The 24,159-nt window shown below is 33.6% G+C and overlaps 1 protein-coding gene across 1 annotated transcript in view; it reads right to left on the bottom strand.

The window, feature by feature from the left end:
* The window catches only part of TBC1D32 (TBC1 domain family member 32), a 201,564-nt gene that overhangs the window by 5,670 nt on the left and 171,735 nt on the right, over window positions 1-24,159 (bottom strand). Inside the window, exons 30-33 of the mRNA XM_047102681.1 lie at window positions 22,272-22,387; window positions 21,312-21,466; window positions 17,481-17,621; window positions 7,205-7,393 (exon numbers count right to left, since the gene is read on the bottom strand). Of these exons, the coding sequence (XP_046958637.1) occupies window positions 7,205-7,393; window positions 17,481-17,621; window positions 21,312-21,466; window positions 22,272-22,387 (601 nt within the window). The remainder of the gene's footprint in view (window positions 1-7,204; window positions 7,394-17,480; window positions 17,622-21,311; window positions 21,467-22,271; window positions 22,388-24,159) is intronic.

Genomic DNA, 24,159 nt, shown 5'->3' with positions numbered 1-24,159 from the left:
ATCATCAAAAAGCATTAAAAATTACTATTCTAAACCACAGTGTTTCATGTGCATTCAATATTACATGATATGGCATATCCACAGCTTGCCTCTCATTTGCATATAGAACTCCGTTTTCTTTTACTAATGAGAACATTTAATTAGAAGGTCCACTGAATTTAAAGTTTTTTTAAAAAGGTAACCAGATTAGTCAATGAGAGACAACTTGATATACTAGAAAGAGCACAAGATTTCGATTCAGAGTAAAAAAATGGTTCAAACTCCCCTGTAGTAGTTACTAGATATATACACCTGGGGAAGTTACTGACACTTTAACCTTCAATTTCTCATGTGTAAAATGTAGCACATGAACTCTTTATCATGAACTATAAAACCTTGTATGATCTGGGTCCTGATGCCTCTCTAACAACCTCACCTTGTTCTAGCCATGGTAGTATCTCAACACTTTCTAAGTGGACCAAACTCATTTCTCCCTCTAAGCTTCTGCCCTTGCCTTTTTTCCCATTTAGAAGAATTTTGTCCAGAAGTTCCTTTTCCTTGCCTCATTCAAGTCTCCGTTTCTGCTCTCAGAGTAGGCTTTTCTGGACTCTTTATCCAATAGCACCTCTGACTTCCCTTACCATGTTTAAGTTCCTTAAATTAAGATTTATCAATACCTAAAATATTATATATTTATTTAAATATCTACCAGTAGACTGTAAGGTCAATGTGGGTAGGGATATGACCTGTTTTGTGACTATAATGCCTGGGACACAGCTCTTGTACAATAGTTGAATAAGTCAATGAGTGAATTAACAATGCATATAAATTCCTTTGCCCTAGTGCCTGGCATTCAATAAGCACTCAAGGTGTTAATGGTGGTCATAATAAGAACATCTTTGTTAACTGACGGTCTCTAAAATGTGAAGCATCAATGATTATTGACTCCAGTCTGTTTTTCTTTTTCTTTTTTAATATGAAATTTATTGTCAGATTGGTTTCCATATAACACCCAGTGCTCATCCCAACAGGTGCCCTCCTCAACGCCCATCACCCACCCTTCTCTCCCTCCCACCCCCCCATCAACCCTCAGTTTATTCTCAGTTTTTAAGAGTCTCTTATGGTTTGGCTCTCTCCCTAACTTTTTTTTTCATTCCCCTCCCCCATGGTCTTCTGTTAAGTTTTCAGGATCCACATAAGAGTGAAAACATATGGTATCTGTCTTTCTCTGTATGACTTATTTCACTTAGCATAACACTCTCCATCCAGTTCTATCTACGTTGCTACAAAAGGCCAGATTTCATTCTTTCTCCCTGCCAAGTAGTACTCCACTGTTTTCAACCCCTTGACAAAAAACATAAGGGAACAATCCACTTACGATATTATATTACAGTCTTTTCTTGTAACTTCTCAGGAATATGCCTATTATGGAAATCAAGCTATACCTATCCTTTCAAACATTGCTTGTACCAGCAAAGGTTTCCAAAAATAATTTCCAGCAGAAATGTTTTTAGAGCTACTGCAAGCCCTGTAAATTTGGAATCTGAATCAAAGATAAGGCCTTTCAGGGTGGTAAATAGATACAAAGTACAAAAAGATCAAGTGTACTTACTTACGTCTTACTAAGTAAGAAGTAAGAAGCATCAAATTATATTGTAAGAGTCACAAGTGAGAAGGGGTTTTGTGAACTTAGTTCCACTTTTTACCTTTGCTAGAGATGGCTTCTTGTGTGTTGTGTTTGACCTATCATGAAAAAGGAGCTTCTTTATCGGTTAAAGTGGTAGAAAAATAACCAATCTGCAAGTAATGCTTTTTTTTCTAGTATGCTTCTCCTGGGGTGCTTGGTACAATTAGAAATTCCTAAGCCCCAAAGCCCCAAAACTTCTGAATCTCTGGTTTTGGCATCCTGTATTCAAGTTTCAAAGGTGACATTTTTACATATCCTAGAAGTTTCAAGCTATTTGAGGTTTTATACTAAAACGTGACAACTCAGGCCTGTTGTGAAAATTGTTTTGGTAGGCCTGGGGAAGAGTCTAGATGTGTCAGTTTCAGTAAACATACTAACGATCCTCAGGATCAGGGGAGTGTATATAGCATGTGTGGTTCTGGACAGAATGAGACTCTTAAATATTCACTATAGTGTGTGATTCTTAAAATTTTTAACTCAGGGGCACCTGGTTGCCTCAATCAGTTAAGCTTCCAACTTTGGCTCAGGTCATGATCTCACAGTTCGTGACTTCAAGCCCCGCGTCAGGCTCTATGCTGACAGTACCAAGCCTGCTCTGGATTCTCTGTCTCCCTCTCCTACTGCCCCTTCCCTACTTGCACTCTCTCTCTCTCTCTCTCTCTCTCTCTAAAATAAATAAATAAATAAACATTAATTTTTTTTTTTTCAGCTGAGGGGTACATGGGGAAATGTGATGACTAGAGAGATGATCCTATCTTGGCTGGGTAAATGAGAGATTAGGCCTTGACCAGATACAATGTAAGAGAATGTTCCTGACATAGCTCTGAAGTACATGCCAGGTAATCTATGATATACTAAGATGTCTAAGTGCCTAGAGAAGAGAAAAAATGGGAGCAAAATATATATTCTAACTGTAGACTCAGGAAAAAGGCCTATTTCCTTTGTTCTCTATACATCTTTTTCTTCAGTTAATAAGAGCAACAGGGGTGCCTGGATGGCTCAGTTGGCTAAGCAACTTGGCTCAGGTCTTGGGGTGGCTCTTTAACTTGGCTCAGGTCATGATCTCATGACCCTGAGATAGAGCCCCGGCATTGTACATCATGCTGGCTGTAGGGCCTGCTTAAGATTCTCTCTCTGTGCCTCCCCCACTCACACTCACTTGTGCACTCTCTCTCTCAGGAAAAGAAAAAGAAAAAAAAAAAAGAAAAGGAGAAGGATGAGACAGGGATGTAGAAATTCAAATAACTGCTAACTTTTTTTTAAAAGCACTTGCTATGTGGCAATGTTCTAGAAGTATTTTACAGATATCATCTAATTACTCCATGTAATAGGTATTATTTCACAGTTAATTATACGGATGAGAAAACCGTGGCACAAAGAGGTTAAGCAACGTGCCCAAGCTTACAGAATGACAGAGCCAGAATTTGAACGCGGGCAGACTCGAGTGATAGAAGAACAACGAAAAACACATATCTGCAAACCACTGTTGACATAAAACTGAACATGTTTTATCTATTCCCTCAGATGGTGAATTATTTTTAGTACCATGTATACTTTTGTCTGTTAAAAGCTTAGCAATTCATGTGATGTTTCTCAGTCTGATCTCCATTCCTTACCCCGTCAACATGATCTGGTAACAGCTGCAAGAACAACAAAAACAAAATTCCTCTTGACAATTTACTGATTGGATTGAAATTAATCTGATTTTATCATAATTATAAATTGATTTTGCCATAACATGCAGGATTTAGTTGAAGCATTCTAATTAAGTATTTTAAGCCTTCACAGCCTGATTTTCACTGGAAGGCAATCTTTTCCCAGCCTGGCATTTCAGTGAAGTTTTCCCCAAGTCGAATTCAACTGAATTCACAAACTAAACCAAGATCACTGCCAGCCTATTATCAAGCTAGAGAGAAATGCAATATAGCCAGTTGGCTGAAACAGTGAGTCTTCTAAACTACTATTAAACTCTTTCTAAACCGGCTTGCTTGCGTGAGAGAGAGAGATGACTCCACTTAAACAAACAAACAAACAAACAAAACTTTACACTTCCAAGCTCACTGGGATATTTGAGAGCACTATACTTATCTTTCTGGGTGATGTTTTTCTTTCTAGTAAGTGTGGTGCCTACAGATTTCCTGAACCTTTATCTGTCACAGATAAAAACATTTAAGACCCTAAGTCCAAGAACTAAGCTCTTCAGCATACCTTCAGAAGTTGCTTTTTAGGTCAGTAATGATCTATCAATTGCCACAGTGTGGGGATAATGCACTTATTATACATAATATATAATAACGCTGCTCTATTATCAACCTACATATTTGTTGTGTCTACAAAGATGTTGTGAAAAACTCAGAAAATACCTTGCTAATAACAACTTATATTCATGCCATTCATTAATCATTTAGTGGTTTAGTCAAAAAAGGAAAAATAAAGTGTTTGGGTTTTTTATTTTATTCTTTGGTTTTGTTTTTTAAGTAAATCAGGCCTGACTATGCTCACCACCTGGTCTAAGGAATTCCAAGTCATCTTTTTAATACACTGATCATGAAGAATTGCTCAGTGGGGTATCAGAAAAGTAGGCAATGAGTCTAGACTCTCAATTACCTAATTTAAGATCTGGAGCCTAAACCAAATTAATACAAATGGGTTGATATTGTCTCAACACTATCTGCTTCAGACAGATCATTATTATTCCTAAAGCAATGCTTCTATCATGTCACTTTCTGTCAATAATTAACCAGGAAAAAACTGCATATTTTCAACCTTCTGGAACCGTCTAGTACCTGAAGTTTTCAGGATAACTAATAATAGTTGAAAACACGTTTGTGGTTTTTCAAAATTTTTGAAACATTCAATTGGGTCTGATTATTTGAACATTGTTTACAATGGATGCTTGTTTTATCTATTTTTATACAATGATTCAATATCCTCCTTTTAAAACGTAGTTTTATTATAAAAGAAGTATGGACCCATTCTTCAAAAATAAAAAAAAAAAATAAAAATAAACCCACCAAATACCCTAAAAAGTAAGTCCTCTGTTCTACTTCACCTCTTCCAAAGCAATCATTTAAAAATACGTACAGTCAAGAAATAGCATGTAATCTATATGAGAATATTATTATGGCTGTGGTATATGTGGAGAATTATTAAGTTTTTTTTCCACCCTTTGCACAAGTCTGAGATTTCTGGATTAGAAAGTATAATAAAACATAATTCCCCAGGTTTAATCCTTTAACTTCTACTTGAATAAGAATTTTTGAATCATAGAACTATTTTTGACTTGGGTTGTCTTCCAAAGGAAGGGAAAATTAAATCACTTTATTAACCAAAGTTTCATTATTGGTTAATACGTGAATAAGTAGAAAATAGTCTGTAGGTATTTATATACATTGGAAACAACAGACCATAACAGGGCTTAATAGAGTAACAGGGTATGTAAATGCATATTTAAATAAACCACACTGGAATTTATCACACAAGAAAAATAACTGCTCACCAAAAGAGATCAGTGAACTTGAGATTTACTTGCTGAAAACAAAAAAAAAGTGAAGCCACAATATCAGAAAGATATTTCTCCTAATCCCTCAGACGACTGCTAACAGCAGAGCAAGAAGTAAGGTTAGTTCCAGGACAAGTGCTAAAATTAATTCTTTGCCAACATGTTATTAGTTTGGATTTAAACCAATTCAATTAAAATTTTAATAATTTAAATAGGACTTGAGTAGTAACCTTTCTCCCCTCATTTAAAAATTCTTTAAACTGACAGCATTATCAAGCAGTAGAGAACTCAACAGAGATGAAACTGCAATAATCACCACCAGCAATCAAAGAATTCGGTAATGTTTGTTATTAAATGTGAACAAAACTAAGTTCATCTTTCCCTTTATATTTTTTATTTGTTTCTTCTGTCAACAGATATTTACTGGGCACCTACTATGTGCCAGGTACTGTTCAAGGCATTGAAAATACATTTGTAGACAAGATAGACAAAATCACTGTCCTTGTGGAATATGTACATTATACTGAGAAAGACTGACAAAAATATATATAAAATAATTTCAGCTATAAGAGATACCAAAGTGTGATAAGAGGTTATAGATTTACAGGTTAGAGGATATTCAAATATAAGCCCTTGGGAAAACTTCAGACTCTGAGATTCCTATGAATTGACCATGGCAGTGACGAAAGTGTCCCTTACTAAATAGGAACCCACATTTTTGTCCTCAGCAGAATTCCCATTTGTTTAACCATTCCTGGCCTCCAAATTACCTGTTGCAGATAACTTTTTTTCTTTTTCTACCTAAGTTTTCATTTTACATGTACAACCACTGTCTTGGTATATTTTTTCATTAAAAACGTTCCTAAGATCATAATTCTAGTGATACATATAGAAAGTCTGTGACCTTCTGAATTCAGTATCTCTATGAAATAGAAATGCCTGATAGTTTGGCAACTTTGAATAATTGATGACATTTATTTACAGAAAATCATTATTAAATGGAAAATAGCTCTGACAAGATCTAGTGGTAAAGAAAAATGACAAAGAATAATTAAAGAATTAATTAACATAAAGATTATTTGTTGATCCAGAGAAAACCTAGCAAAGGACTAATGCAGGTCTGGGTATGTGCATGTGTATGTGTGCTTTGTGGGAAGGTGAAGGTAGCATGGGGAGGGAAACATACTTCAAATTCAAGGAAAGATTTTAACTTAAAATCAATACAGTTGGATTCCCATGAAGAACTGCACACAGGGATGTATTTATTGAACATGTGTTTCCTAAAGTCCAGAGCTTCAAACGTCATATTACTGTGAGAAACAAACTGAGCAACTATATTGTATTTAAAACATTAACTTATGTAAGGTAGTGACTGTTTAAAAAGAATGTTATGATGGAATAATCTTTCATGGAAACATTTTATAAGAATAGGTGAAAGTTTAAAAAATATAGAATATGAAGGTATAGGAAATTACATGAAATGCTTTTAAAATGTTTCAAACCTCTGTATTGACATAGTAGCTTGAACTTTTAGTGACCAAATAAGGTAGAAGGAATATAACAAAAAACAGTGTGTGGAGTAGCACGCTGGCTAAAGGCCAAGTTTGAATCCCAGTAGCTTAGCTACTTCACATCCCCGTCCCACTGCTTCTTACCGTGTAATCTTGGGCAGCTTACTTAAGTTGGTCCCTCAGTTTCCTCAACTCTAAAATGAGAATAATAGTACCTACTCTAAAGGTTGTTTTATTTTAAGTTTATTCAATTATTTTGAGAGACAGAGAGAGCGAGTGGGTGAGGGGCATAGAGAGAGGGAAAGAGAGAATCCCAAGTGGGCTCCACATGTGGGGCTTGAACTCACAGACTGTAAGATCATGACCTGAACTGAAACCAAGAGTCAGATGCTTAACCAACTGAGCTACCCAGCTGCCCTGCTTAAGGTTGCTTTTAGATGACTGTCTAGAAAAATATCTGATATTAAGAATCAAATTAAAGTTAGCTGTGAACTCAACCACCATGTTCCCCCTGAAGTTACTTACTTTTAGGAAAACCTGCAGATCTTGAGTCTGAGTGTGCTGCAGAATGTCTTGTTGTAAGTGTTTGAATATAGCTATACAGATATACACTTGGTAATCAGGACCAAGGAAAACACAAGTAGCGATATAATGGCAGATTTCTATCCAATCTAAATAATTCCAAAAACACTGAGTTATCCACTGTAGGCATATCTAGAAAAAAAGAAGTCAGTTCATTAGAAAGCTTATAAAACCATACTTTTTTTAAAAAAAAAAGCAATAACCACTAATTCATGCAAAAGCAATGAAGAGCTTGGCATCCGATCAAAATAGAAAGATATCCTGCACATAGGGATGCTTCATCTATTTGCTTAACGTGTGAGAAAACGTTCATGGCCTAGGGACCCAGGACTTAGAGGTCACTGATGGTGTTCACACTGCTCACATACCTATTGCTAAATGCCTTCTTTATTCAATATAGTCCTCTTAACCACAACATCAGTCTGCTCTCTACAGATAACAAATGCTATGAGACCATTTTAATTCAGAGATAGGAGTTTTTTTCTACCCTACCTAATAATCACAGATGTATAATTATGCAGATGACAGATTGCTAAATGTTACATTAATGCGAATGGACTCTTACTGAATCAGAAAATAATTTAAATCAAACAGGATTATATAACATAAAAACTGGGAGCTAATGTGGAAAATAACTTAGAAGTGAGACTTTTACAAAAATCATTTATCTTACTTCTTGAATAACATTCAGATAATTTGGATTACAAAATGTATACATGCCCATTGTGGAAAAAAATAGAAAATACCCCTTTAAAATAGAAAAGTTTAAAAAAAAAACAATAACAATGGGTGGAATTGTGTCTTTCCCCTAAAATCATGTCCAAATCCTTGGATTTGGAAACATTATTTGGAAACAGATTTTTACAGAGGTAACTGAGATAAAATGAGGTCACTAGGGTGAGCCCTATTCCAGTATGACTGGTATCAGTTAGAAAGGGAAAATTTGAACACAGAAATAGACATAGAGGGAAGATGAAAAGGCACACATGGGGAATGTCCTACGAAGACAAGAGGATTGGAGTGATGCATTTACAAGCCAAAAACCATCTGAGGTTACCAGAAGTTAGGAGAGAGGCATCAAACAGTTCTTTCCCTAGGGACTTCAGAGGGCACACAGTCTTGCTAACAATTTTTTTCTTTCAAGTTTACCTTGAGAGAGAGAGAGAGAAAGAAAGAGGAACAGAGAGAATCCCAAACAAACCCCATGCTGTCAGCATAGAGCCTGACATGGGACTTGATCTTGGGAACCTTGAGATCATGACCTGAGCCAAAATCAGGAGAGTCAGACTAATTCCCCGACTGAGTCACCCAGGTACCCTGTTAACACTTTTATTCTGGACTGCTGGCCTCCAAAACTGTGAGTCAATAAATTTATGTTGTTTTAAGCCACCAGTTTATGCTATTTTAATACTATAGTCCTAGGAAACTAAGATACTTTCCAATATTTTAATTTTCATTTATGGTCTACAAATTACCATTGAGGGAAAATTTCCTTTATTGAACCTACTTTTCTTTTTGGAGGTGGGGAGCAGGGAATGGCAACAAATATAATGGCTTCTCTCAATTTATCATAGATGTAAAAAACAAAGATACACAAATTTTCCTTTGTTCTACTGTTTTGTCCTTTTAAAAATATATTCTTGAATAGTTTCTAAAACTTATTTTTAGATCTGATACAATTTCGAGGAGTGGTTGATTCTACCTGAAGTGCCTTTAACATGGTGTATTAGTCTGCTCAGGCTGCCATAATATAAAGTGTCACAGACCAGGTGACTTAAATAACAGAAATGTCTCTTCTCACAGTTCTGAAGTCTAGGATCAAAGGGTTGGCAGGGCTACATCTCTCTCCTTGGGTTGGAGATGGCGGTCTTCTATGTTTTCATATGGTCTTCCCTCTGGGTATCTGTGTCCAAATTTCCTCTTCAAAGGACAGTGGACAAATTGGATTGGGGCCTACCCTAATGTACCTAATTTTCATGTAATTACCCCTTTAAAAATCCTATCTCCAAATACGTCATTCTGAGGGTAGTGGTGGTAAAGATTTCAACTTATGAATTTCAGGGTTGGGTAATACGATACCAGATGGTATTATTGAATTTTTGTTTTCCATATGCCTTATTTCCATATGACTATTTCCTTAGGTCAACCATTGACATCTTAATTTCAGATATTATGGGCATATCTTTTCATTTCATTTTCCACTCATATTTCCTATTATTGATAATACTGACTATAGATCCCCAAGCATTTTTCTTTTTTTTTTTTAATGTTTATTCATTTTTGAGAGAGGGAGAGAGAGAGAGGGAGAGAGACAGAGAGAGCAAGCGAGCGCACGAGCAGGGGAGGGGCAGAGAGAAAAGGAGACACAGAATCCGAAGCAGGTTCCAGGCTCTGAGCTGTCAGCATAGAGCCCGACGTGGGGCTTGAACTCACAAACCATGAGACATGACCTGAGCTGAAGTCGGACACCCAACTAACTGAGCCACCCAGGTGCCCCTAGATCCCCAAGTATTTTTTCTGTTTTTTAATTGTAATTCCATTCTCAGGTATAAGATTTTGCTTTATAAATATTATATGCTTCTTCTATTATGCTCCAAAATCTATTCACAGAGCCTATGAATAACTCAATATTGAATTTTGTGTATGAATATTCGATATTTATGAACTGGCAGAATATATTTAATTTCCTTTTGTCTCAACTTTAGTCTTATCACTGATAGGATTTTCCCCTCAGATCTTGACCTGGAGGGTAGCTTGGCATGCAGAGTTCATTACCAAACTTCCATTGCCCACATAGTATGGCTCTACTGAACTGGGGAGAAAATATCTCCTACTCTTACTTAACTAGACAGGTTGAAGCAGTCCGTGGTTCTTTGACTAGAAGTAATACTTTTAATTCCCTTAGTGTCCTGCTGCCAGGGTTCTGTCTCTGTTCTATGCTATAGCTATTAATGCCAAGAAACTTTTGGCCATGCTGTGTTAATAAAAATGAATCTCCAGATGAGTTAAGGAGAAACAAAGAGTCGAAACTAGTACAAATGAACCCTACAGCCAGGGGTATTTGTCCGTCCTTTCTCAGTAGCCTTAGTGTTCTACTGGATGGACGGTGTGAAACTGCTGATCCTCAACTCATTTTGATCTTAAAACCTCACAACTCTATATGGTTCAAATACATCTGAAGTGAAAATATATATAGGGAGATACTCTTCCTTATTAGTTAAAAGAAAGTCACCCCAGAATCTGCAATTAGTTATCATACATAGTTATTAATGCAGTTCAATTTTCTGGTATTTACATACATTTAACTATTGTTTTCCGTACATTGTCTACTTTTCTTCCATTAAACAGAGATAATGCCTATCTTTTTCTACACATGGGAAATTTAGAAGAGGGAAAAAGATTATAACTGAAAACACTTTGAAAGTATATAAAGTGCTATTTAAATGTGATTCTACAACAAAGGTACAGATGTTTATTATTCATTTAATATTTATCAAGTACCTAATATACAAATAAGCATTATAATTTTTAACTGAAAAAGAGACATTTACTCCCTGTTCTCATGGAGCTTACACTCAAAGGGGAGATGTACTCTCTTTCAATATATGTCCCTCTTCATTTGGCAGAAATTATATTTGCTATTCTGTGTACAAGATGATTCAGAATTATTAAACTGTAATACAATGCTAAAATAGTATTCCTCTAGAAGAGTGAGCAATGAGTCACAGTATTCAGTCCTTAAGCTAATAACTTCTCTATCTTTATAGGATGAAAAGGTTTGCAAATCAGCTGATGAACTAGAATTCTAAAAGGATAAAGGAAAGAGTGTGTCCAAGCAGAATGATAAATTCCTAAGACATTTTTAGTGTGGAATTTTCCAAATATACATAAAATAAAAAAAGCAATACATGAACCAGAACCATCACAGCTTCAAAATTTTTAGTGATTGATAAGTCTCTTTTGTCCATCTCCTCCTACATGTAGGTTCCCCTTCTTTAAACTTTCTAAGAGAAAACACATAAGTTGCTATATATTATATCTGTGTTTGCTTTAAAACACACAGAAAATCTCAGTTACCAATGCCACCCATTTTTGTTTTTATCACACAAGACAAAAATCATAGAATACCAGCACTACCATGAGCAATATGATTACTTCAAACAGTATTACTACTGTTCTTTGCCTTTAGACAACAAATCACTTGACACATACAAATTATTGTATTTAAAATGATTCTCATGAGTTTATACCATCAAATGGGTTCTGGTGGGTTCATTTTATTCAGTTTGACTTTATATTCTCAGGGACAGAATATGTTTATTTTGTTGGTTATATACATTTATATCGTATAAAATATTTAAGTGATTCTAAAGCAAAAATACAAAAGGTTTATTCATTTCTTGATCTCATTCCTTCTCTATCCCTATAAGCAATCATTAAAAAAAGGTACATTCTTTCATGTTTTTAATATAAGCACATGCATTTGTATCCCACTCTTTCTTACATAAATGGTAACATACTAAACACTTTCTCTTCACCTTCTTATCACTTAACCAAAGGATCCTGTATATCATTCCACCAAAATATACAGAAGGATTTCTCATTTTTACAATGGCATGGTATTCCACCATGGATAAGCCATAATTTTTCAACCAAGCCTCTATATCTGCATTGTTTCTAGTCTTCTGATACTATAATCAGTGCTGTAACAAACACCTGTATGTATTTTCAAATTTTTGTCAGAATATCTCTGGGATAGATTTCTATAAATGAGATTGTTGGGTTAAAGGGAAAATACATACATATGTGATTTTGCTAGATACTGCCAAATTCCGTCTTGTAAGTACAAACATATACTGTATTTTCAAATCTAAGCAACTGAGTTCTTAAATTCACCGAAAAGTATTAGTAGTTCATGAAATGGTGTACAAAGAAAAGGAAACAAACTAATTAGGTTTGTTTTTTATTATAAACCAATGTTCCTTAAACCTAATTATACTTTAAAACATTTAAATGTGTTTTAGGCTTCGAGGAAAGTATGATACACATCAAAATGTATCACAGCCTTCCTAGGAAATTTTGCTCTTCAACCATACTTAAGCTGCTAAAGGACATTAGATAAACATAATTATTTTATCCGAGGTATATTATTCTCACTTGTATCTAGATTTGAAAAACAATCTTCAAAACATTCCATAAGAATTAAAAAAAAAAAAAGTTTGGCTAGAGCAATTATTTGTGGATACCTGATTAAGCCAGAATAGGTATGAACTGAATGACCAAGTTTTATGATTCAAAGACAATATTTTTAACAACTCTTCTGGACTCATTTTATTTGCCCACACCATAGAAAGAATATTAGCAAAATAAGAAACAAAACTAATTTCAAAATCAAAAGATGTGGTTCCAAGTGAAGTCTTTGCTATCATGGTAACCTCACTAAATCAATTCACTGACTTCATTGATCTTGAATTTCTCCATCACATGAAGCAGTCAAAATTTTAAATGAGATGAGATCTGGAAATATACCTTTTACACTGCAAAGAGTTGTTATACACATACTATTTTTGTTGTACTTGTAAGCGAGATACTGTGTCAGACACTCAAAAAACTGGAAGGTAAGTCAGGTACACATGCCTTTAAGGAACTTCAACTATTAAAGAGGTAAAGGACATAAAGAACTATTCCACAAGTCAAGACATAGATTTCTACTAGAAGCATAGAAATAGTACACAAATTCATATCTACTGATAGTTCAGCAAAAAAAGTTTCCATTTGGACAGACATAAAGGATAAGTCCTTGACATATTAAGATGTGGCACAGGGAGAAAGAAGGTACTATTTCACGTGGCAACCTTGGCAACATGAGGAGAGAGAGTCTGGGGATATATATATTTATGAATATGACTATTAACAAGAAACATTCTGATTTGCATTTGTGTAATTTTCATTTTCAAAAAACACTATGTCACAAAGTATGAAATGTTAGAATAGTTTTCTTTAATCCAGTCTTCATGATGAGAGGAGAAGAAAAAAACAGTAAATGAGAACAACCAAAATGTTTTTCTAGAGTATATTCAGAGGATTATCCATGTTAGCCTACTTGCTGACACAGTACAATATAATAATGATATGCAGAATAAGGACCCCACGAAATTATAAGAGATAAATCACTAAAGATATGTGGTACTTCTTAAGCTAGGAAAGTTAAATAAGGTCCAATAATGAAAAGTGTTTTACCAAAGGATAAAATTGTTCAAAACGCTAATCAAAACGTTATTTTCTGTTCATTTAAAAAGGAAGACTATATATTTGAATTTCTATTTTCCAATCTCAGTTACTCTTAAACTCTAATCAACATATATTTCTAACTACTTTATTTTTTTTGTATTCAAGTCGAATGTGTACTTTTACTCTAGAGATATGTGTATTTTATTTAGCAACCTGCTCACAAATCCTTCATTAATCAACCAATCCCTTAGTGTCTGTAAATACACAACTTCAAAAAGCACTGCTCCTAATTACATCAAAATGAATAAGCTTTGCAATACAAAGTCTATATCCAAACGATTACTTAAGCACCTATACCTATTCATTACTTAAAAGTTGTTTCATATTTTATAATTAGCAATAAAATGGCAAATTATATCAACAAAGCAATGATATATACTTAAGGCACAAAATGATTTGCTCACATAGGGAGTCATTAAAAAGGAATTTTACATTAGATAACTTAAGAAACATAACATTACTGCTTAGAAATTTTTATTAGATAAATCTGCTATATTTATGCAATTTTAAATCAATAAAGAAACACCAAAATGATAAAAAGGTGTCAAATTGATACGGTGAGGCCTAAGGTATTGCACATTTTTCCCACTGTTTGTGGCAATACATTTTAAAATTAGAGGATATATGTTAGGAACTAATAAATGAATGGAGGTATTAGACAATATACAGTATATTAATCAAGACTAGAATGGCAAAAGACTTCTCAGGAACATTTTGTTCCCTAGCTTGGATTTTTAGAAGAGTAGAAAGAATAGATTACTGAGCTTATAGTAAATATTTAAGTATCTACTTCCAATCAGAATTAAACATTTTAGGATTTAAATTTCTGAAAAGTGTTTTATGTACATGCTGGGTAAGAGCACCATGGCCAAGAAAGAATATTCCTTTCCACTACATGTAATTCCTCATTATATTTAGACCTATTAACTTCAGAAAATTTAAAACTCAAGAGGCATAGTAACCACATACAAGTAAATGTAATTACATGACATAAAGGCTCTTCAAAATAAGTATAAAGGCATATTGCCGAGAACTATACTGTCTAATTAGGAAGAAAAGATTGCCAAGACAAATCCAAGGGAATTCAAGAAGGGTCTACTATTAAGAAATCTACCAATAGGTCACATAAACCCCAAGATCAAGATAATCTTAACCCTATAGGAACCCTAAAGGAACATTTTTATTTGAATAAAAGAAATAAAATTCAATATTTTACATAAAGTAGAAGGATTCTTCCATAGTATGACAGGAAATAATTATCTTAATGGTGAAATACTGGAGGTTTTCCTAATAATTGTTAAAGTCTGAAACAAGGAAGCAACTATATAGAATTTTCTGGGAAAATTATAGAATTTAATTTAAAATGAAGCAGAAATAAAAAATTAACACAAATCTAGAAAAAAATGTACAACCTAACAATTACAGAAAATTTAATGTCTTTACTAATTATTAACAGTAATCACAAAATAAAATTAAAAAAAGATTTCAAGCTACTCTAATTAGAAATGTCTGTAATATGAAATATACTATACCTATATGGAAAAAATATATGCAGCTTCAGTAAAATATAATACAAAGAAAATAAATGGAAAAATTTACTATGTTTCTAGATAGGAAGTATGAGTAAGTAAGTATGAGTAAGTAGTATGAGTACATACTCATAATAGTATGAGTAAGGACATAAACTATAAATTACTTTGAGAAAAGTGAACATAATAGCCATCTAAATTTTATCCAGATCCAAAAGCTCAATTCAAACTAGGAAAAGTCACTTTAGAGGGCACATAAAGGAATAAACAGAAATAGTTAAATTAGTTTTAGGGGGGAGTTAGGGAGTATTATAGGTTTATTCTTACCAAGTATTAAGACACAATATAAGGTAGGAGTAAGTAAAATGTAATAAATAATATAATAGTAAATAAACAAAAACACTAATAGTAAATAAGTAATAAATTACAATAGTAAATAAAATACATAACATGAATTGAAGAGATGTGGATAGTGGAGTTACTTTTTAAGAATATACAAATCAATAAGAAACATGTTAAGACAGGTGGGCAATTAAGAAGATTCAACTATTAACAAAGCTATGGAATTATAGTCAATCTTGCTAATGTTCAAAAAACCCACAAAATTTTAAAAAGAGAATGTCACCTATTAATTTCTCTATTAGTTTTGAAAAAGCCAAATACCCAGACCTGAAGAACAGATACTTTCTTCATTTGTGTTAGAAGAGTAAAATCAAAGCAAATTGATAGCATGTGTCAAGAGTCTTAAATGTGTTCACACCTTATAGTTAAGTATTTCTACCTTCTGGAACTCTCACCTAAAGATGTAATTCTAAAAGTGAAAAAGGTTTAAGCTCTAAAACGTTAAGTTTTAGCCTGATTAGAACAGTAAAGAAACAATCCACCCCTCCACCAAGGAGGGACTGCCTATGCAGAGGAGGGAGATATCTGTGACTGCTGTGTGCGACCACAAGCACAATTCTAGGCCCTAGAAAAATCATTAAATCTTCCCAGCTCCCAAGAGCAGAAACAGAAAGCTGTGCTTTTTGTTAAGATCCAGTATCTCTTGCAAATGACATATCAGATAAAGGGTTGTCATCCAAAATCTATAAAGAACTTGTCAAACTCAGCACCTAAGAAACAAATGAGCAGGAGTGAAGAAATGGGCAAAAGACATGAACAGACACTTTTCCTAAAGAAGACATCCAGATGGCTAACAGACACATGAATAGGTGCTCAACATCACTCATCATCAGGGAAATACAAATCAAAACCACAATGAGGTATCACCTCACACCTGTCAGAATGACTAAAATGAACAACTCATGAAACAAGATGTTGGCAAGGATGTGGAGAAAGGGGAACATTTTTGCACTGCTGGTGTGAACGCAAACTGATGCAGCCACTCTGGAAAACAGTATGGAGGTTCCTCAAAAAATTAAAAAATTGTACTACCCTATAACCCAGCAATTGCACTACTAAGAATTTATCCAAAGGATATAAAAATGCTGATTCAAAAAGGCACATGCATCCCACTGTTTATAGCAACACTATCAACAATAGCCAAATTATGGAAAGGCCCCAAATAGCAACTGATTGATGAATGAATAAAGAAGATGTGGTATATATGTGCAATGGAATATTACCCAGTAATTAAAAAGAATGAAATCTTGCCATTTGCAACAAAATGGATGGAACTAGAATGTATTATGCTAAGTGAAATAAGTCAGAGAAAGATAAATATCATATGATTTCACTCATATGTGGAATTTAAGAAACAAAACAGATGAACACAGGGGAAGGGAAGCAAAAATAAGGTAAAAATAGAGAGGGAGACAAAACATATGAGACTCTTAAATACACAGAAATGAGGGTTGCTGGCAGGGTGCTGGGTGGAGTGATGGGCATTAAGATGGGCACTTGTTGGGATGAGCACTATGTGTTATATGTAAGTGAGGAGTCACTAAATTCTATTCCTGAAACCATTACTACACTATATGTTAACTTTTTTGGATTCAAATAAAATTTAAAAAAAAATTAAAGAAGATACAGTATCTCTAATAGCAGACACCCAGTGTTAAGAATTCTTACCCTTAGTTACCTTACTTAATCCTTAGATTAGCCTTATGAAGTAGATATTATCTACATTTAAAAGCCTACATGTCATAGACTTCCAGAATGTCTATGTCCTTGAATAGCTATTCAAAATCTGAATGCTAGGGATCTACTATAAAGAAAACTATATATTATAACAGACCTAGGGGGAAAAAGTCAGTGCAGATATTTAAACATAAAGGTATGAATACTTACAAAAGTGATCTTATTAATTTAAATGTATTTCCTATATTTGGTGAGAATTTAGTTTTCTTTTAAGACCCTGAGATCTGGGATTTGAAGAAACATTCTTTCCTATGGATTACCTGGGATGGTGCAAAACCAGACATGTGAAAAGCTGAAAACACAAGTGGCACCTCCACCTTCAGGAGCATTTCAATATAATGAGTGCTGCAAAAGTATATCGGATGGATGCCAGATTCTATAGTGTCAGCAGGTAGGTACCTCTGCATAAAAAAGAGACATTGAGAATTAATGAATATGCGACGAATTTAAAATAATATAACCAACTTACTTAAATCTCTTGCTTTGAGGGGCTACTTCAAAATTAATATGGTGGCATAAGTAGTTACTGCAAAGATTATAATTATGCAAGTTAAAAAGTCAGAATGTTAAACACTGTAGAAAGAATAAATCTCAATAACGGCAATGTGATATACTTTCCAAGACAAAGCAATGAAGTTAATACTGTAATTCAATGCCTTGTGGAATGAAGGGGATGAATGTTGCATGAAAGAATAAATGTATGAGTACACGAGTAATAAAGCTTTATATTTTAAGAGTGAATGTATTTCAATATGCTTGCTATCCTTGGCTTTGGCCAGTAATTCTATAACATTAAAAAATTTTAGTTTGTCAGCTCTTAGGAATATTTGCATAGCCTCCTTTTTCTAAGATAATGCTATATAACCCAAATCTGAGCTTGAGTTACTAATAACTGAAATTGGGAATTCCGTAAGAAATTTATCTCTAAAACAGAACAAGGCATAATGCATTGCCATCAAAGTTTTTGGGCCAACTACCTTATATGTATGTATATAAAAATTTCTATAATAATTACATATTACATAATTTATATATTTTATATTTTACATTTACTTATATGTCCATTTATATATGTGTGGATATACACACACACATTTACAAACTTGCATTTTTGGCTATTTCTTCATGAAGTTAGTTATTTTTTTAATTTGTCTCTTAAGTAAAATTAATGCCATCATGAATGCTCTATAATATTTCAATGATTGTTATCACAAATTCAGTATCTAACCACAGCATTTTTTAAACAAAGAGTAAACTTGGAGATATCATTTTGTGTCAAGAAAAACTGTTAGACTACCAAGTATATGCTATAAACTTATACTAAAAATTTATATTCTAATTAATTCTGAAGAATACATAATTAAGAAACTTCCTGAAAGGCATTTTTATGTTCTTAGCTTTACTGGGTAACTGTAATAAAAGAAAATCCTTTTAAATTAAAACAAATGAAACTTACGTATAACAATTACATACAAGTTAAGATAAGGGTTTCTTTCAAACTTTATTGCTAAAGTGCTTTTAAGGATTTAGGTTTGAGTTATACTAAAATTTCTGATACCAGTGAGGTGGTTTATCAGTGTCATCAGCATAAATTACAATTTACCATTTCACATTGCATAAATATATATTTATAGGAATACATATGTAGAAATATGAGAGGTTCTTAGAGATACCTCACAGTACACAAGAAAACATTAATTTTATATACTGATTACTGGAGACATATTATAGCATATTAAGTGGACATCTCAGAGTCAACTTCAGATAGTAAAGAAATTATCTCTTTTGAGTAGTTAAAAATAATATAAACTGAGAATTAGTATCCTTTAACTTACCTTCTTTTATGAAATATATGTGTTTTATTAATGACTATTTGTATAGTAGAATTAATGAATCTAATAAATAGCAAAATATCAACTTACACATATAATTTTCAATGCAAGCATAGGTAATCATTTTCTGAATATATGCATAATAGTAGTGTAAGAAATGTATGCATAAAAATCATTCTTATACAGTATCTTTTTAAATTTTAATTTGTTTATTTTGAGAGAGTGGGGGAGGGGCAGAGAGAGAGGGAGTCACAGAATCTCCAGCATCTCTGAGCTGTCAGCACAGAGCCTGAAGTGGGGCTGGAACTCATGAACCACGGGATCATGACTGGAGCCGAAGTCGGATGAAGTCGGACGCTTAACCAACTGAGGCACCTAGGCGCCCCTATAGTATCTTTTCTATGTTGCATTGAAAACAATGTATCTGAAGTTGGTATGTTTTAGAGTCCTGCCTGATTTCAGTTTTATGGAAATAAATGCTATTAGAGCACAATATCACTGTTATGTTAAAAATAATGTGTTACAAAATACTTTATAGATTCAAAACAAAAATGCAACTTTATACAATTATGATTAAAAAAAGTTGACTGGTGATATTTAACAGTGTCACGATCTAAACACTAAACTAGAATTAAGACTAGGGGAATGCAGGAATCATTTTCAAATATTTGACATGAAAATGTATGATTAGATTCAAATTCCATACTCATTATCAAAAGATTTCTCATTTGTAAATGTAAGAGTGGAATTTTTTTAAAGTTTTTATTTAAATTCTATTTAGCTAACATATAGTGTAATATTGGTTTCAGGAATAGAATTTAGTGATTCATCACTTACATACAACACCCAGTGCTCATCACAAGTGCCCTCCTTAATACCCATCACCCATTTAGCCCCTCCCCCACCCACCTCCCTCCATCAGCCCTCAGTTTGTTCTCTAGACTTAGAAGTCTCTTATAGTTTACTTCGCTCCTTTTTCCCCCTCCCCTATGTTTTTTTCTTAAATTCCACATATGAGTGAAATTATATGGTGATTATTTTTATCTGATTGACTTATTTAGCTTAGCATAATACATTTTGGGTCCATCCACATTGTTGCAAATGGCAAGATGTTATTCTTTTAGATGGCTGAGTAATATGCTATTATAGATAGATTGATAGATAGATAGATAGATAGATAGACAGATAGAACCACATCTTCCATCAGTCAATAGACATTTGGGCTCTTTTCATAATTTGGCTATTGTTGATAATGCTGCCATAAACATTGGGGTGCTTGTGGAATATCTAAGATTTTTAAAACTCAAATTCTGGTTAACAGAAGGAAAATAGTTTCATAGAGAAAAACCAGTACATACTCTTTTGCCATTTGCTTCCGCCTACTCATGTAAGCAAACTTCTCATTATGCTGAAAAACTAGAGCTAAACATTCTTATTCAGGAATTTCATATAGCTATTTCAAGCATAAAATTTTTAAATTTCAATATTTATAATGTATTCCTCCTTGATGTTTTGCTTTTATTTTCCTTATCACAAATATATACTGTAAAAACACATAATATGTGCTTTTATTTAACTCCACATACTTTCCAGCTCCCTTAACTTATCCTTGGGTGCCATGTGATTGCATTGTCCACATGCTCTATGTCATAAAAACGGTTTGTGAAGTATTAGCCTATCTTATATAGTAGATAGTTTCCTCAAGTTGGAGATCTTAATGGCAGTAAGTAAAATAAAATACAGAAATATTGGTAAATTTAGGAACACTCTTACCTCTAAACTCCAAGATCTCATGAAGCTAGTAAAATCCTTTAAAATACACTATAATACCCTCAATCAAAACTCATCACAGATTTACAAAATGTATAGTTTTTTCCTCTTGATGGAATACACTGATAATTTTGACTTATTTTCTTACACCATAATTTAACTGATTCTTTCTAACAAAGCAATAGTAAAAAATCCATTCAATAGTTCTTATTACATATATATTTTTTATAATTTACTAAATCATAAGTTTAAAATTTAATCATCCATCTAGTATCACTAATCTTTCATGCAGTTACCATTAGGTAAGACATCAAGTATTTGAGAAAATGTCAAATCTGTAGCTTCAAAGAGAATCAGTCAAAAAGCATTCAGGTAGAAAACGAACATAAATTATTACAGAACTCTCTACAAACAAGATCCCAACGAATTTAAATGGGATTTGCCTTAAAATTTCACACACTCCTTTCAAAATAGACTAAAAAGTCTTACAGAAATATGTAGTCTTGGCAACCAAAGGAAAGCAGAGGTCAGAAGCCTGGAGAACTGCTGAAGAAATCTGAATGTTTTCTCTTTGTCCCCACACATTATCATGAACAAAGAAGATACAAACCAGTCATGGCCAGCATAACTCCCCTGCAGGCAGACTGAAAAGCACAATTAAGGAACTTTTACAGTATTTTATCTTAAAAGATGAAATTTGAGAACTCCATTAATATTCATTTCCAGGATCCCTGTCAGGAAAGAGGTATTCATACTTAGCCCTCATTTTATCTTCAACCAATTTACAAGCTAATGTACTGTTTACTTACATGTTCAGTGGAGGCCAATGGCACTAGCAAATGGAGAAAAAACTATCTGCCCTGTGGCAACATTTGTTCAAATCATTAAATAGTACCCTCTCTTTCTCTGGTTTAGGTTATCTGCTAAATTACTAGCATAATCAAGTATAAAAAACCCACAAATATTTAGAATTCAGTAATGCAAATGGTTTGTACACTTTTTTTCTCCCTTCAGGTCAAACCTATTTTTGAAAAAATAACCAATTCAAGCAAAATGAATGTATGTTCCATTACTATTCTAGATTTACTAAGTCTGGAATATGCTTTTCTAGATACACTAAACCTATTTTTAAAACTTTCTTATATGTATCTGAAAATACAGCCTAATAACTTTACTCAGTTTAAGATTCAATGAAGACTGAATTTAGTAGTTACAGCCTAATAACTTTACTCAGTTTAAGATTCAATGAAGACTGAATTTAGTAGTTAATACCCAATCTAATAAAATACATATTTAAAATACAGAATAGTATAAAGGTACATGATAACAAATCAGTAATATAGGTTAAAGTATTATTTTACTATAAATGTGTTAAGGTCCCCTATCAAAGAATTATGAAAAATACATAAAGAAAGTTCAACTACTGTGAATCCACTCAAAAAAGGATACGAAGAGAAGATTTTATGGGTACTTGCTGCTGTTTCAGGAATCTCTCACAGTGCTTTAAAACCAACGTAAGATCATTTTCTGCACTGTCTTTCAACAGGTTGAGGAACTTGCCATACCTATATTAAAAACCCACAAAACATAAAAACTGAAAAATGTCAGGTCTGCATTGTAAATTCACTTTTTAAAACCTATCAAGAGCAGTCCTCTTCTTGATAGCATAAGTATGCTATACAGAACTTAGTAAAGCTTAACACTCAGTGTATGTTCCTGATAATTATTTTTGGATTAGATAATGATATTTGAGTTAGATTATTATAGCTGGTAAATGCTGACATTTTAAAGGAAAATAAAACAGTAGTGAGAGAACAGAATGTAGATACTTAGATGAAAATAATGCAAGCATTTTTTTTCCTGAACTTAATCTAGAACATGTAGTGTTGACAGCTTAGACTGACAGAATGTTAACACTGGAAGCAATTTTAGATTTCGTCTAGTCCAGTGGTTCTGAGGGGAGGGTACTTTCTGTCCTGGGGCCATTTTGGAAATTCACGGGGGTGTTTCTGATTGCATAGTGAATGGGGGCACTACTGGTACTTGGTGAGTGGTGGCCAGGAGGTTAGACATGGGGCAGTCCTGCACAACTTGCAAATGGCCTGGCTGTTACTTGCATGGATGAAGAAGCTATTTGTAATTATCTGAAACCAATTCTGTATTATATAAAATCATAAGATTTTTTTTCTGTATTTTTTATTATAAACCGAATGCAACCATGTGCACATCAGAGAAAGGAAGTACTTTCATTTCAAGCCTAAAACTTGTTCACCATTCTGGAAAGTTACTTTGCCAGTGGCAAAACTCTACTAGAGGTATTTGAAGCACCAAAATACTGTCAGTCTCTATTTACAGCTGCCAAAGTTACAATGACTATTTGGTTGACAGCTATGTCATATACTGCAGGTGTGTACAAACATTTCATTACAAAGTATTTTCCATTCACTTCTTACCAATAAGACATTGTACTGAATTTAAAAACAAAATATATGACTAGCCTGCTTATATTATCTATAGATCCCATTTCAGAATAGAAACTGGACATTACAAAATAAAAAGCAGATAGAGGGCCACAAAACAATGAATTATATGCTTTATGTGATACAGATGGATGAGCTAAAATTACTTTAATACATTTCATTATAATTTCATTATGTTACGTATTTATGAAAACATTCTTTTTAAAAGCTTCCACATGCATCCTTTTTATACTTGATTCTAAAGATTACCCACTGAAGTAGGAGGGAACTGTCAAGATCTCCATTTAATAAGCAAGAGAGAAGACTTAGTCCTTAATTCCCAGTCTGCCATTTAGTTTCTTTTGAAAATTACAATTTGAGTACTAAAAATTCAAACTACTATAATTGGCTTATTCATTTTTAACTTCTGTGTCTATCCTTAAGGTACTTTTGTACTCATCACCATAGTTTAACAATTAAAATCTACCATATTTTAGGGGCACCTGGGTGGCTCAGTCAGTTAAGTGTCTGACTCTTAGTTTTGGCTCAGGTCATGGTCTCACTGTTTTCGTGAGTTCAAGCCCCACGTTGGGCTCTGCACTGGCAGCACAAAGTCTGCTTGGGATTTTGTCTCTTCCTTTCTCTGCCCCTCCCCCACTCACACTGTTTCTCTCTCTCTCTCTCTCTCTCTCTCGCTCTCAAATAAACTTAAAAAAAAAAAAACTACCATATTTTAGAAAATGGCATGATTGCGCTACCAAAGTGCTGATTTTTACAATACTCTTTTTTTTTTTTGGTAAAAGCCAGGAGTCATAGAGGCTTAAATATACTGTAATTAGCCTCTGAAGTGATAATGAACCATAAATGATGTACTGGCA

Source organism: Lynx rufus, unplaced genomic scaffold (assembly GCF_022079265.1).
Source record: "Lynx rufus isolate CCGP_SWC_20201006 ecotype Redwood Valley unplaced genomic scaffold, mLynRuf1.p SCAF_6, whole genome shotgun sequence".
Taxonomy (NCBI): Eukaryota; Metazoa; Chordata; class Mammalia; order Carnivora; family Felidae; genus Lynx; species Lynx rufus.
Note: the sequence above shows the minus strand (reverse complement) of the source record. Positions and strands in the feature narration are given on the sequence as shown.